Here is a 13843-nt window from a genome sequence, read left to right as displayed (position 1 = left end):
CGATTGTTGAATCATTGTTTAGAACTCGCTAATCGAAATTTTTAAAAGAACTTAATAGTTCTGTGACAAAGACGAACTTTCAAATAGTTCAGTGACTTAAATGAAAACGTTTGAATAGTTTAACGACTATTTTGTAACTTTTTGAAGTTGAATGATTAAAACATAAACTTACTAATAATTTAATCCCATTATTAGTAGTTTATCTTTTAAAAAAAAAAAGTGCCACTAACGTTTACATGTTTTGTCAAAATGATAACAATCGTATTTTTGAGCTTTTTGGCCATCAACTTTTTAAAGACTAATTTATTATTTAGGTAACCCAATAAGATAAATACATGTGAAAATAATAAAATAAATAAATCATACATGAAATTTAAAAAATAACTTAATTTAAAAAAATGTAATTATCTAAAAAATTTTAAAATGAATACATACATTTGTTTACTTGTAAGGTTTCAAAAGATAATTAATAAAATAAATTGGAAATACTGAATGTGCATTCATTTTAAAAATTTTTTAGATAATTATATTTATTTTTGAGTTATTTTTAACTTAATAAATTATTTATTTATTTTATTATTTTCACGTGTAATTATTTTATTGAATTATCTAAGTAATAAATTATATCTCATTCAAAATATTCCATATATAAAATTCTACATTATCTCGTTAATTTTTTAACTGTACTTTCATCAAATTTGTAAAAAAAAAAGTAATTTGAAAAAATAATAAAGGCAATGATAAATTAAAAATACAATTAGGGCCATTTTGATAAAATATGTAAATGTTAGTGGCTAAATTTATCATTAAGCCAAAAAAAATCAAAACAGTATGGTTGTGGCAAGAAGCGTCCATTATAACAAATCTGTTGAACAAAATGGAAAACGATATTTTCGCAAAACTTCCGTTTGAACCATCTTTCCAAAAAACAGTGTTTGTTTCTTGAGAAAAAATGTACACATGGAAAAAAAAAAGAGAAGAAAGAAAAACTGATAACTGAATGGAAAGAGAAAAAAGGAAAAAGAAAATGATTATAAAAAGAAAATCCCAAGCAGGCAAATGAAGAAGAGTGGAGGTAGTGCCATATGGATAAATGCCTATTTCTATAATTGAGGAAATGAAAAAGATTGAAAGCCATAAACAAGGCGAGCTATGTTCCCTTCCATTTCTTACCCATCTGATGCAGGTTTAGCCAAGTTTGATTCTTGATGATCTTCAAGGCAATCCCTTTTTGGAAGGAATTAGTTCTTCTTCTTTTTCCTTCCAAAGGGAGACGCATATACCAATACACATGATGATGTTGCAGAAAGCTGCAAGCAATGCATATTCATGGTGGTGGGTTAGCCACATTAGGACCAAGCAATCAAAATGGCTTGAACAAAATCTTCAAGGTAAATGCCCTTTTTGTTTTCTTTCGTTTTTTACAAATTTATTGGGTTATTTGCACAAATATCACAAGATTCACAACAATCCAGATTGTTTGGTCCATACCCTTCTTTTGTTTGATTAAATATCGGGAAAAACACAGCTATGTTCCTCTTAATTTCGAAATTGATCGGAACAATTTAAAGGTTATTTTGAAATAAATTTAATTGACATAATAATAAATTTAGTTATTAAATTTTACACATTTTGCAATTTGTTGAGTTAAATTTGTTGGAGTTTTAGAATCAAGACCAAATTGATAAAATATATAAATATTGAGGGTTAAATTTATTATTGTATCGATCAAAATTATTATAATTGATTTAAAGAGTTTAACACTACGTTTAATTATCCTTAATTGCTCACTTTTGAAATTCATAATTCTTATTTTTCAGAGGGACCAATTTCAAAATTGAGAAGGACACTTCTATTTTTATCTTAAATATTTGTTCTTAAAAACTTCGGGTATGAGCATTGTATATTGTATATAGCCGTGAACGAATTTAAGAGATCCCTATATTATAGAATTTGATCAAATTAGTCTCTTTACTATTAAATAGATTCATTTAGCCACTGTAATATTAAAAAGAATTAAATAATATCAAATTGGAACAAAATTAACATTTATTGATTTAAATAGTAAATGTTAACTCTATTACAATTTAAATTTTTTTATTCTTTTTAATAATATAAGGACTAAATTAATCCATTTAATAATAAATGGGCTAATTTGATGCAGTTCCTATAATACAGGGACCTTCCAAGTAGTTTAACCCATGTATCTAACACGAAAAATATAGTTTAAAACTTATATTTGAGGACCCATTTTTGTTCTAAAAAGATTGTTGAAAATGAACGACAGATATGGAGGAGAAAGTGAGGAGCATGTTGAAAATTATTGATGATGATGGGGATTCATTTGCAAAAAGGGCAGAAATTTATTTCAAGAAAAGACCAGAACTTGTAAGCATTGTTGAAGAATGTTACCGTTCTTACCAAGCATTAGCTGAAAGATATGATCATTTATCAAAAGATCTTCAAAGTGCCAATCGAACCATTGCTACTGTTTTCCCTGAACAAGTCCCTTATTCCCTTGATGATGAACAAGATCCCGGTTCGAGAGTTTGGATTCATAAAGGAAAAGTGAACAAAGCTTTAGGATCGGCGGTTACGAGTTCGGGGTTGAACAAAGACGACGCACTCGATGAAATCGATAAGTTGTCGAAGGAGATTTCAGATATGGAAACTGAAAGAGAGTGTTTGAAGAGAGCATATGTGGAAGGGTATAAGAAATTTTGTGAAGTGGACAATCAAGTAGCTGAAAAGCAAAGGAGAGTAAGCAATTTACGGGTTGAGTTCGGGCTTGGATCCGTTACCGATGATAAACACGAGTTGCCGATCGAGGATGTGAATGTGGATTCCGAAAAGATTAAGCATGTACATTTGGGATTTGAAGCTTTGAGGAATAGATTTAGTGCTCCACAAATAAATCAGCAAAAGAAGCATGTTCCAATTAAGAATGTTGATAACAAGGTTCATGAAGTTCTTATTGTTGAAAAAGAGAACCATGTTTCCGAAGTATCGTGGAACGAGACCGATGAGAAGCTCGAAGTAAGCTCGAATTATGCTTCTCGTATGATGTCTGAACTTGTAGTGAAAATTGATGAGCTTGTACAAAGAGTTGTTAATTGGGAAACTACATTTTTGTCTGAAAAGGATTTAGAAAAGAGATCAAAATCCGATGCGGATGAGGTTCCGGAAGAAGACAAGGAAGCCGAGAAGGAAGGCCGGGAAATCATAAACAGCAGGATGAACTTGTTGGAAGGGGAATTAAGTAAAGTTAAAGATCTTGTGGATACTGTTGTACACGAAATGAACGGCCTCAAAACACATTCGGCTGAACTGAGTTGTAATGTTGATCATTTATCAGTAAAAGCTGAAGCCGATTCTGATGTCGACGGAGAAACAGAAGATCATCAAATCGAGCAGGCTTTGAAAGATAAGGATGTTTCAGCTGAAGGGAAAAACAATGTTGCTTGTGAAACAAGCAATGTGTTTGATGCTTATTCGAGTAAGGGTCTGGTTTCTACCAAAGAAGATAAAGCAAAGAAGCAATACTTGTCGGATATGGCAAGAAGTATACCAGATGCTGAGATCAATGAAATTGAGACCGATGACGAAGAAGAAGAGCAACCGAACTGGAGGCAGTTGTACTTGGATGGACTCGATGACAGAGAACAGGTTGTCGTCGACAAGTACTCTTCGGTTCTTGAGAACTATGAAGAGGTAAAAAAGAAGCTTAATGAAGTCGATAAGAACAACCGAGATGGGTTCTTCGAATTGGCCATGCAGATAAAGGAACTAAAGAACGCAGTGGCCTCTAGAGATAGAGAGGTTCAATATTTACATCGAAAAATTGGGTTTTTAGATGAAAACAAGCATGTATATTCAATAGAAGACCACGAAGTAAACCGTGAAAGTCCGAGCGAGCAATCTACGTTAACCAATTCTATCGAAGCATCACCTTCAGAGCAGGGGAAAGATAGATCCATTAGAAAAGAAATCACAGTCGAAGTCGAGTCAACTACACACGGAAGTTCCAAAGAATCATCCGAGAAAGCAGGAGAAAACAACAAACGTACAAGCCAATCAGTCGTAGAGAACAAAATTAGATCAAGTATCGACGAATTACTCGAGGAAAATCTCGTGTTTTGGTTGAGATTCAGTGCAGCTTTTAATCAAATAAAGAAATATCAAACTTCAGTCAATAACTTGAAAGCCAAGTTATCAACATTGAGAAAAAGAAACCATTATGAAGGAAGAATGGAACATATGCAATCCGAAATCCGACCCGTTTATTGTCAGTTCCAAGAAATAAGAACCGGCTTAACACTATGGTTAGAAAACAATGGAGTTTTGACAGATGAAATTGAAAGCAGATATACCTCCATATGCAAAATCCAAAATGAAATAGCTAGTGGCTATGAGTTGATGAGTGTATATCAAGCAACCAAGTTCAAAGGTGAAGTTACGAACATGAAACATGAACTTACCAAGGTATCTAATGAATTAAAATCCGGGTTTGAACATGTGTGGCAACTCAAGCATGAGGTTGAGAAGCAAATGAACAGCTTGGAGAAAGAACTTGGGTCCTTAATATCATCAATGTCTCAACCATCAAAGTCTCAGAGATCATCGATGTCTCGAATTCCACTTCGGTCATTCTTGTTTGGAATCAAGTTAAGGAACTCTAAGCAATCAAAAGGATCATCAATTGTTACAAGCTACAAGAATTTAAGTAAGTCTTCAAGATAAACACTTTCTTATTAGACACCATTGTTGAACTTGTATTATTATATTCTTTCTGCAGATAGAAATGGTGTGAAAACCAATTTCTTATTCTTAATGTTATCTTTCACTAGTAGCTAGCGTGAGCAAAATCTGATTTGATTCGAAAAACTCGATAAAAAATTCAAATTTTAAATTAAACAGTTTGACTTATTCGGATAAACTCGAATAAAAAATCAAGTTTTTCTGTTTAACTTGAATATGAGTTACACAATTCAAGTTATCTAAAAATCTGAATAAAAAAAGGCAAAACTATATCGTTTTGATAAATGTTTACCTTTTCTAAAGTTAAAAGTCAAAACAAAGGTAAAACTACGTCATTTTAATAAATGTTCACCTATTAAGTTAAAAGGCAAAACCATTATATTGTTTATGTAGTTAAATAATCTTGTACTTTGTCCACTAGTTAAATAATCGGTCCATGTAAACAGAATATCGAGTATAAATAATATGATTCGTTAACTCGACTCGAAAATTTTTTACTCGATTCGATTCGAAAACAATTTAAACTGAGTTCGGTTGCTAAAATAGGATTCATCAACTCGACTAACTAGAAATTTTTTGGCTCAATTCGACTCGGCCCCATCGAATACTCACCCCTATTCACCATTAGAGAGATGTTCATACATGTAACAAGATTTACTTCATTAATGAATACACACTTCCTTCCCTTTCTTCTCTATTTTCTCTTTAATGGATTTATTATAGTAAAAAAATATTAATACTTTAAAATAAATCTTAAATTTATATATGAATATTAGTTTAATGTGCAATTCGATACACAAATTTTAATTTTGTGCAATTACACACATAAAACTTTGATTGTAGTTAAAAAATATACATAAAATTTTGATTTTGATTCAATCGTGCACATTTAAAGAAATAAATAGATCAATTTATTTTATATTAAATAAATATAATCATTTGTGCACGCAGTATGTAAACTTAAAATTGTGCTATCTTGATAATCGTGTTAGAAGTGCAAAACTACATAAAATCAAAATTCATGTAAAGTATTAAACACTAAATCAAAATTTATGTGTAGTTTTGAAAGTTAATAAGTTTCAATATTTTATTTTGAAAATTATTAAACACGCATACATATTTTCACTTTTATTACCTTATTATTTTAAATAATAATTTATTAATATAATAAATAATATTTTTTATTAATGAATAGCATTTTATACAATAGTGTCTCTTTTTAAATTTAAAATATATAGCATTTTTTATATTTTAAGTACAAATACAAACATTTTCAACAATGTGTTGGTGTTGCCTTGCAAAGCTGAAAGTCAAAGAAAAAAAAATAGATTTGTGAGCAGGGATTGCACATTCTCTCAAGCTGAAGTAGAGTCCACGAATCTTCTCTTTTGCAACTGCAATTTCACAAAGGAGGTTTGGTTTGGTTCACCCTTTGGAGTTCTAATGTGGATTTTTTATTCACCTGACTCAAAAAAATTAATTATCTATAAAAATAACCTATAATAAAATTTTGTGTATGTAAATGATTTGTTCTTTATAGTGATTGCTGGTGTTGATTAACACATCGGGGACACGCCCCTCATCATTAATGAATCATTGGCTTTTAAAAATATATAAATTTTTTGGGTGTCGTTATTGTGCGAGGCGGCACTAGTATGTATTTTTCAAAATACCTATTAAAAATACGAGCATTCACGGCGGAAAAAAATATATTTTTCTTGTAATGGGTGTCACCAGTCTGTCAAGCAACATCGAAAAATTTTAGGCGACATTGGTAAATATTTTAAAATTTTTTTGTGCCTCCAACATATCAGGTGAAACACATTAAACTTTTTCTAAAAAATATCTTTTCAGGTGTCACCATTGTGTCAAGCGACATCGGTTATTATTATAAAAAAGTTGAAATCGACAATTGAATATGACGGCTAGGATTATCATTAAAAAGAAACAAAAAAATTTAAATAAAAAAAGGAATATACCAAAAATAGAGAATCAAATATGAAAAAAAATATAATTATATATTTTGTTTAGTCGAATCACACTTTTTATCTACAAACTGAGTCGAAGGGAAAAAAAACATGCTCATATAAATTTCTAAGAATAAATGAGTGAATAAAATGTTTCACTAATACATGTATGATACTAGATTTTAGTTTTAATTTCTATATAATTTAATATGTACTCAAAGATAATAATTATAAAATTAATAAAATTATTTTAAATTATTACATATATAAAAAACACCTTTAATATAATAAATAATATTTTTATATTAAAAAAGTAAAAAAATGTAAATTTCTAATGAAGACTATCTAAGTGTTTTTGAATTTTATATTTACTTCGTATTATGTTGAATAGATTTTCTATAATATTATTATTTATTTTATATTAATAATATTTTTTAATCTAATTGATTGTACTAATGAATCGATGGCTTGATTGGTTTAACTACCGGTCCGGTTTAAAAAATATCGACTTTTATATGTATTATGAAGGATAAATTACAAAAATGGTCACTAAATTTTGATGATTTTGTTTTTGTCACCGAAATATAAAAAGTCACGTTTTGATTGTTGCAACCTTAATAGAAAAGTGAAATAACACATTAATTCAAGGGTTAATGTCCAATTCGATCCTAAACTATAGCTAAAAACATTTAATTTGGTACTTTTACAACATTTTTAACAATAAATTTGAAAAAATTAAAAATATAATTTTTTTAAATTCGGAGAATTTTAATGTCCAATATATTATGCAAAATAGTTAAATGTTTGTACGCTATACGAATAGATTTTTGTTTTAGTAAATTTATGACTAGATTGTACAAATGTTTGTATCCAAGAAACAAATATTTTTAAAAAAATTTGCAAATACATGTTTATTATATAATTTTAGAAAATTTTAAGATTTTTTATATTTTAATACTTTATTATAATTTTTCAGAATTATTGTAAAAAAATGTTGTAAAAGCACTAAATAGAATGTTTTAACTCTAGTCTAGGGATCAAATTAGATATTAACACATGAACTAATGTGTCACCTTAGTTTTCTCTTAAGGCTGTAACGACTATTAATGTACAAGTGAGCAAGACATTATAAGTCGATAACTTTTGTGATCAAAATATAATTTTTCATAATTTAGTAGTAAAAAAAAGTTCACCAAAATTTAATGACTATTTTTGAAATTTACCCACTATAGATTTATAGATAATATACATATTAAACCCAAATCTCATAACCCATGTACAAACTAAACCAACCAATATTAATCCCAAGCCCAAATAACATCGGGGTCACCCACACATAAAAAGACGAAATTGTCAAATATCATCAAATAAACGTGATAAATCCAGAAGGAAAAAGAACATCAAAATTAATATGCGTCCGAATGTTCATAGAGCAGATCAGTAAGAATCAAATCATGCGCATGTATGTTAAATTTTAAGATGATATAAAAATAGAAGAAAAGTGTAAACTTGATAAATAAATCTATTCAAATTCGAGGCTTAAATATGAGAGTTCAGACTCGATTTATACTTTAAACGAGACTCATTTTGTTGTTTAAAACTATTTTGAGCCTAATTTTTTTATTCAAACCCTCTCAAAATATTAAATAAACTTTTTAATTTGGATAAATAGCTTGACCCTTAAATATGTACAGTATAAGATAATTGAGGCTTTTTTAGAAAACTAACCTTAAAATATTAAAAAATTATAAAAATGACCCCAGATTATTTAGGAAAATGACCTAAAATCTACCATGTTAATGGGTGCCGCCACTTCCCAAGACAGCACCACCCCAAAAACTCATCCAATCATCACTCGATTATGTTTGTCAATGATTAGCTAAAAAATAATAATTTTGCACCCGTATGAGTTTTTTCAAATATCATATTTTCATGGGTACTCCCGAAATAAAAAGAATAAAAAATTTGGTGACAGGTTTTTAAGTGGCGGCACCAGTGTAGGAATTTTTTTATTAATTTATGGTGCCGCTTCCTTCAATGGAGGCACCGGTTAAGAATTTTTTTAATGTTTTTTGGTGCCGCCTCCTTTAATGGAGGCATCAAATTTTAGTAAAAAAATTTTTGATGCCAATTCCAGATGTAGCGGCACGAGGATTTTTTTTGAATTTTTTGGTGTTGCCAATTCATGTGGGGTGACCCAATCAATAAAAAAAATCACTGGTTTTCAAAGGATGAAGTGTCGGTGTGGGAAGTGCTCTCAAGGGGGGAAATGCCGGCAGAATGTTGTCCCCCAAGAGCAACCAAAGTTGAATACTGTGGGGTTCCTAATTGAACTAATTCAAGTAGAAGTTGATAGAACCGGAGTAAATATTGATATAACTAGATTATCAACTCTATAATGTGATAATTTTAATTAATTTATTATTATTATTGTAATAGTTGAAATGTTATTATGTTAAGCAATATTTGATCCGTTAGTCATATATATAGAAATACGGCCAGTGGAAGAAAAATTGTTTAGATAATGAGAAAAATAAATGTGTTTTTCCATATAATTGGATACTTAAATAAAAAATATGTTTGATTTGGTAGTTATTTTTTTATTTTAAAAAATTTGATGTTTCATACATTTGGTGGAGTAGGCACCAGAGATTTTTTTTTATTTTTTTATTGATTTAGTGACTTCATATGAATTGACGGTACCAAAAAATTCAAAAAAAAAATTTTCCTGATGCCACCACATTTGGAGTTGACACCAAATTTATTTTTTACTAAAATTTGGTGCCTCTATTGAAGGAGGCGACACCAAAAAATATTAAAAAAATTCCTAACCGGTCCTCCATTGAAGGAGGCAGCACCAAAGATTAATAAAAAATTCCTACACTAGTGCCACCACTTAAAAACTTGTCACCAGAATTAAATTTTTTTCTTTTTACTTCGACAATACCTATGAAAATACAATATTTAAAAAAGCTCATATGGGTTGTTGGGGTGCTACCACCTTAGGAAGTGGTGGCACCCGTTAACATTGTAAATTTTAGGTCGTTTTCCTAAATAATTTGTGACTTAAGTTATTTTCATAATTTTTTAACATTTTAGGGTCAATTTTCTAAAAAAGTCCCTAATCAATTTACCAACAAAATAGGCATCACCTATTAGGCGCTTAGCCCAGTTTTTCATTTGAGCCCTGCAACTTAAAGCCCATTTCAGCCACTAATTGAATTAGGTTCATGCAATATGGTCAGAGTAGTTACCAAACCCACATGGGGCATGATCCAAATAATATCATGCAATGGAGGCATCCAAAAGGTGCGGGAGACAAATCCTTCGATGCCCAAAAAAGACTCTATAAGCACTTAGAAAACTCTCCACCACCTTACTTAAGCTAAATTCCTTTAGTGTAGATATTTTAGACTAAAATTGATATTGATCTTCCGTTTGAGTGAATATTATTCGTTAGATATATAAGAGGTAGAAATTATAAATAGAGATCATCCACTCCACTCTTGTATATAGTGTAAGGCCCATATTTTGCCCGGCCCAAAAATAAAGCCAACAGTCCCTTTACAAAATTTTAACCCGAAGCCCAGCAAACCCAATACCCATTACAGCCCGAGGCCCAACAGGCCCAATCCCCCCAAAGTCAGCCTAGGGTTTCAAAAACTGAAACCCTAGCGCCGCAGCCTCCTGCCCCCTAGCCCTAGTGCCACACATGAAGACTTTTGGTCTCCTGCCACCGCCACCGCCATTGTCACATCGGCTACTTGCACCGCCACCTGCAAAGAAGAAAAAAGCAAGCAAAGACAATACAAGCAGTAGCAATCGGCTATAAAAGCCGAGTAAAATGTAATTTTTGGAGGGATTTCGTTTTTTATTTCGGTATAAAGAAACCGATTGCAAACCATTGTAAAGGGGGAGACACTAGTGAATCAAAAGCAAAAGAAAAAAAACAACATTTTGAGAAATAAAAGAACCGAAATCGTGTTTTAAGGTGGTGGCCTTCTTTTTCTTTTTGTTCTTTTTCTTGCTATTTTATTATTTATATTTGAAATAAAAGAAAAAAAAGGGTTTTTTACCTTTGTTCGGTGGTACCGGAGTGCTCGAGGGGCAGAAAGCAAAAAAGGGGGAAACTTTTGGTCTCTCCTCCGCCATGCACGGCGGCCGGCACGTTGGCCCATGGCCGGAGAAGAGAGAGAGAGAGCTTTCTCTCTGTTTTTAAAGAAAAAATGATGAAACTATTTTTTTAGTTTATAGGTTCAAATTGCTAGGAGCATCTGTCTGGAGAATTTTTTCCCGAATGGTTAGAGGGTTGACGAGAATTAAGAGGTCGCGTGATCAGTTGGTGGGCCACCAACGAGGGGTATTTAGCCCATTGATTCCCTCTACCCTATGGAGATAAAATTGACGGGGCGCATGAGGAAACTCGCTAACTACTTCTACCACTATTACAGGATAGCGCTTCGTCCCTTTGCCTTCCCAAAATTTGAGCAAGAGAAGGGGTTAGAGGTACTCACTTGTCACTTACTTCTACTGATTCTATTGTTCTTGGTGGTGCAAGAGGCAATCAGGGCAGCGAAGGTAGTTTAAGCGACACTGATAGTGATAGCATCTCACACGAGCATAATGAAGCCATGGACATTGATGTTTTAATAAGTGGTAGTCGCAAGAGGCGCGGGACTTCAACTTAGGCCACACATGTCAACCCCTCTAGTGAGGAGGAAGGTAGTGGTCCTTAACTGGAGCACCGCTAGAAGATGATGGTTGATAGTGGAGGCTTTGCTACTATAGTTACCCCTATCCATTCTTCCCCTCCAACGAACTTGCCAATCGTTGGCCAAGCGAGCTCATCGATTACTATTACCGACGATACTCTTTCTCTCCTGTTTGCGAAAATTCTCCGATGGCTCCCACAGGTGAAAGGGTGCCTGTTGAGGCTGTAGAGGACTTACCCTTATCTTTACACCGCCTATTGTCTAAGGTTGGCACTCTTGGATTGAGGTACACGGAGGCCCGTGATAAGGAGCTCGTTGATACTCGGGATGATCTAAACAGGGTACGCGAGCTGTACAAAAAGGTGAGAGAAAAAAATAAAATAATAAATGAGCAACAGTGAGTCATCACCGAGCGCCTGGTGATGATGGAAACTAAAGCAGAGGAGTGTGAAGTTGAGCTCGCTGTCGAAAAGGATAGGCACATAATCGTGGAGGCAAATCTAAAGAAGGTCACTCTGAGGCACTCCATCGAAGTGGAAAGGATCATTAAGGAGTGTCAAGAGTAGGTTGATACTACCCTTTTGAAGTAGTGGAAGGTGCTGGCAGCTTTCAAGCAGCAAACTTCCCAGAATATCTTGGGCTCCCTTCAAAGGTTCAAGGAGAACCTACTTCTGTATACACAAGTCACCTGTGGCCCCTTTAATGTCCGCCTTGTTGGTTTATAAAAGGAATTTAATGGTAATGATGAATGGAAGAACGGATAAAGGACTTGATAAACAATTAAATCTAAATTAATAAAATGGAAAAAGAATAGCAGAATGTTTGAATTAGCACTGCCGCGTGAAAGAAAAGAAAGAAATAAATTGTTACATTCAACTTCCAGTGTGTTTTCCAAAGGCAACCATACAAGGTATACACATCTGATATGCTAAAATTAATCTAATTCATCTAACAACCAACCACATCAAATCAGATTTTATATCAATTTTTTTTCTAAATCTAGCTTTTACAAAGTCAAATAGAAAATCTGATCAATCATAAATTTCTCAAAAATTTCAATTCAGCCAATTTCTATTGTTTGTGCTCCAATTTAGCCCGATTTACTTGCTAACCCAAATTTCGATACTCCAATTGCATACCCGATAAAATTAAACAAAAAGTAAAGACGCAATAGCAAAAATTATCAAAACTGTACGCGTTAAACATACAAATGCAACTTGTTATTAGAATCCCTTAGCATTGAACTGCATTATTGATCAATCAACAGGAACTTCCCACAATTTTCAAATCACTTAGCTAAATAAATAAATAAAAACATTTCCTAGAAATACTAACCTGCTACAGCTGAGAGTTTGGGATAACGAGTCGATGGAGAAAAGTGGATCGGCTGTTAGGAATTTAGAGAGACAGTAAGCAACAAAGCAACAAAGAAGTTGGAGGGTTTAGAGTTGTTAGAGATTTAAAGCTTTCCATTAATAACTAATATAGTTATTAAAATCTCTACTTTATTTCTTGAATAAATCTAGAATAATTTAGGCGGTCGATTGATACTTCAGCCTTACCCGGTGGGACTGAATCCAATGGGATCACATGAACACTGATTTCGGGTGTGTGGGGAAGTGCGCAGGGAAACTGCTCAATCGACGATAGGTACTTAGTTCCATAACCTACAATGATATAAATTAGAAGGTATCAAAACTTGCAAGCATAAACATCAACAAATAGAACATGATCTAAAAGTGATGGCAAAACTCAACAACAACAATAACAACAACAATTATAATAAGTATCTGCTTTGCTTTCAGTTTTAGGGTTTCTAGATTCTAGCTAATACGATAAATTTTGGGTTACTTCCCTTTTTATTCGATTTGGGTTTTATTTATTTGGGGTTAATTTTAATAGGCTGAAGTCCAAGCCTAGACAAGATACTAACACCTTTCACGTTTAGCTAGGCCCCTGGCCCTGCACAAAATATGGGCAATATCATTCGACTAGACCCAACCCTAATTACCAAAAAGGAGCCATGCCATAACCCACCCAAATTCTTTTTCTAATTCTATTTAACTGGCCGTCTGGCTTTACTTTGTTTACTTATTGCTCAAGGTTATCATAATCGTTATCAATATTAGCATCTGTATTGATCATAGAAAAAAGGACATCATTTTACAAAATCTTCACTTGCCTACAAGTAATGACCCCCTTGTGATATTTTAGGTAGAAAGATTGTCATTGTTTACCAACTTCCTAAATACTTCATCAGGATTTGAATCCTTTGTTGTTTAGATCAGGATATTTTATTTTCTTTTTGGAAAAAAAATAGAAGCAACTATTTTGGGTAATGCAAGACTTTGTTTAAAATTCTCTATCCAAAGCTAACGGAACTTGAGTTCGAGTTCTCTAAAGGTA

At 32.3% G+C, this 13843-nt stretch overlaps 1 protein-coding gene and 1 long non-coding RNA gene across 3 annotated transcripts; one reads left to right on the top strand and one right to left on the bottom strand.

The window, feature by feature from the left end:
- Window positions 1–1207: 1207 nt before the first annotated feature.
- LOC105771457 (protein NETWORKED 2A) lies at window positions 1208–4775 on the top strand. The gene is made up of 2 exons (XM_012592926.2): window positions 1208–1391; window positions 2288–4775. Exons 1-2 carry the CDS (start codon window positions 1292–1294, stop codon window positions 4738–4740), a joined length of 2553 nt encoding a protein of 850 aa, XP_012448380.1. The 5' UTR covers window positions 1208–1291; the 3' UTR covers window positions 4741–4775.
- A 5387-nt stretch (window positions 4776–10162) lies between these two features.
- Window positions 10163–13292, bottom strand: LOC128041903 (uncharacterized). Of its 2 annotated transcripts, none has more exons than XR_008196919.1 (3): window positions 13000–13292; window positions 12773–12824; window positions 10163–12125 (listed from the first exon to the last, which is right to left on the bottom strand). It is a non-coding gene; the product is annotated as an uncharacterized LOC128041903 (long non-coding RNA). The 2 variants fall into 2 exon arrangements; XR_008196918.1 differs by having other exon boundaries at window positions 10163–12108.
- Between the last annotated feature and the right edge of the window lie 551 nt (window positions 13293–13843).

This window comes from Gossypium raimondii, chromosome 6, assembly GCF_025698545.1.
Source record: "Gossypium raimondii isolate GPD5lz chromosome 6, ASM2569854v1, whole genome shotgun sequence".
Taxonomy (NCBI): Eukaryota; Viridiplantae; Streptophyta; class Magnoliopsida; order Malvales; family Malvaceae; genus Gossypium; species Gossypium raimondii.
The sequence above is the reverse complement of the archived record's forward strand: the minus strand, read 5'-3'. Positions and strand labels throughout refer to the sequence as shown.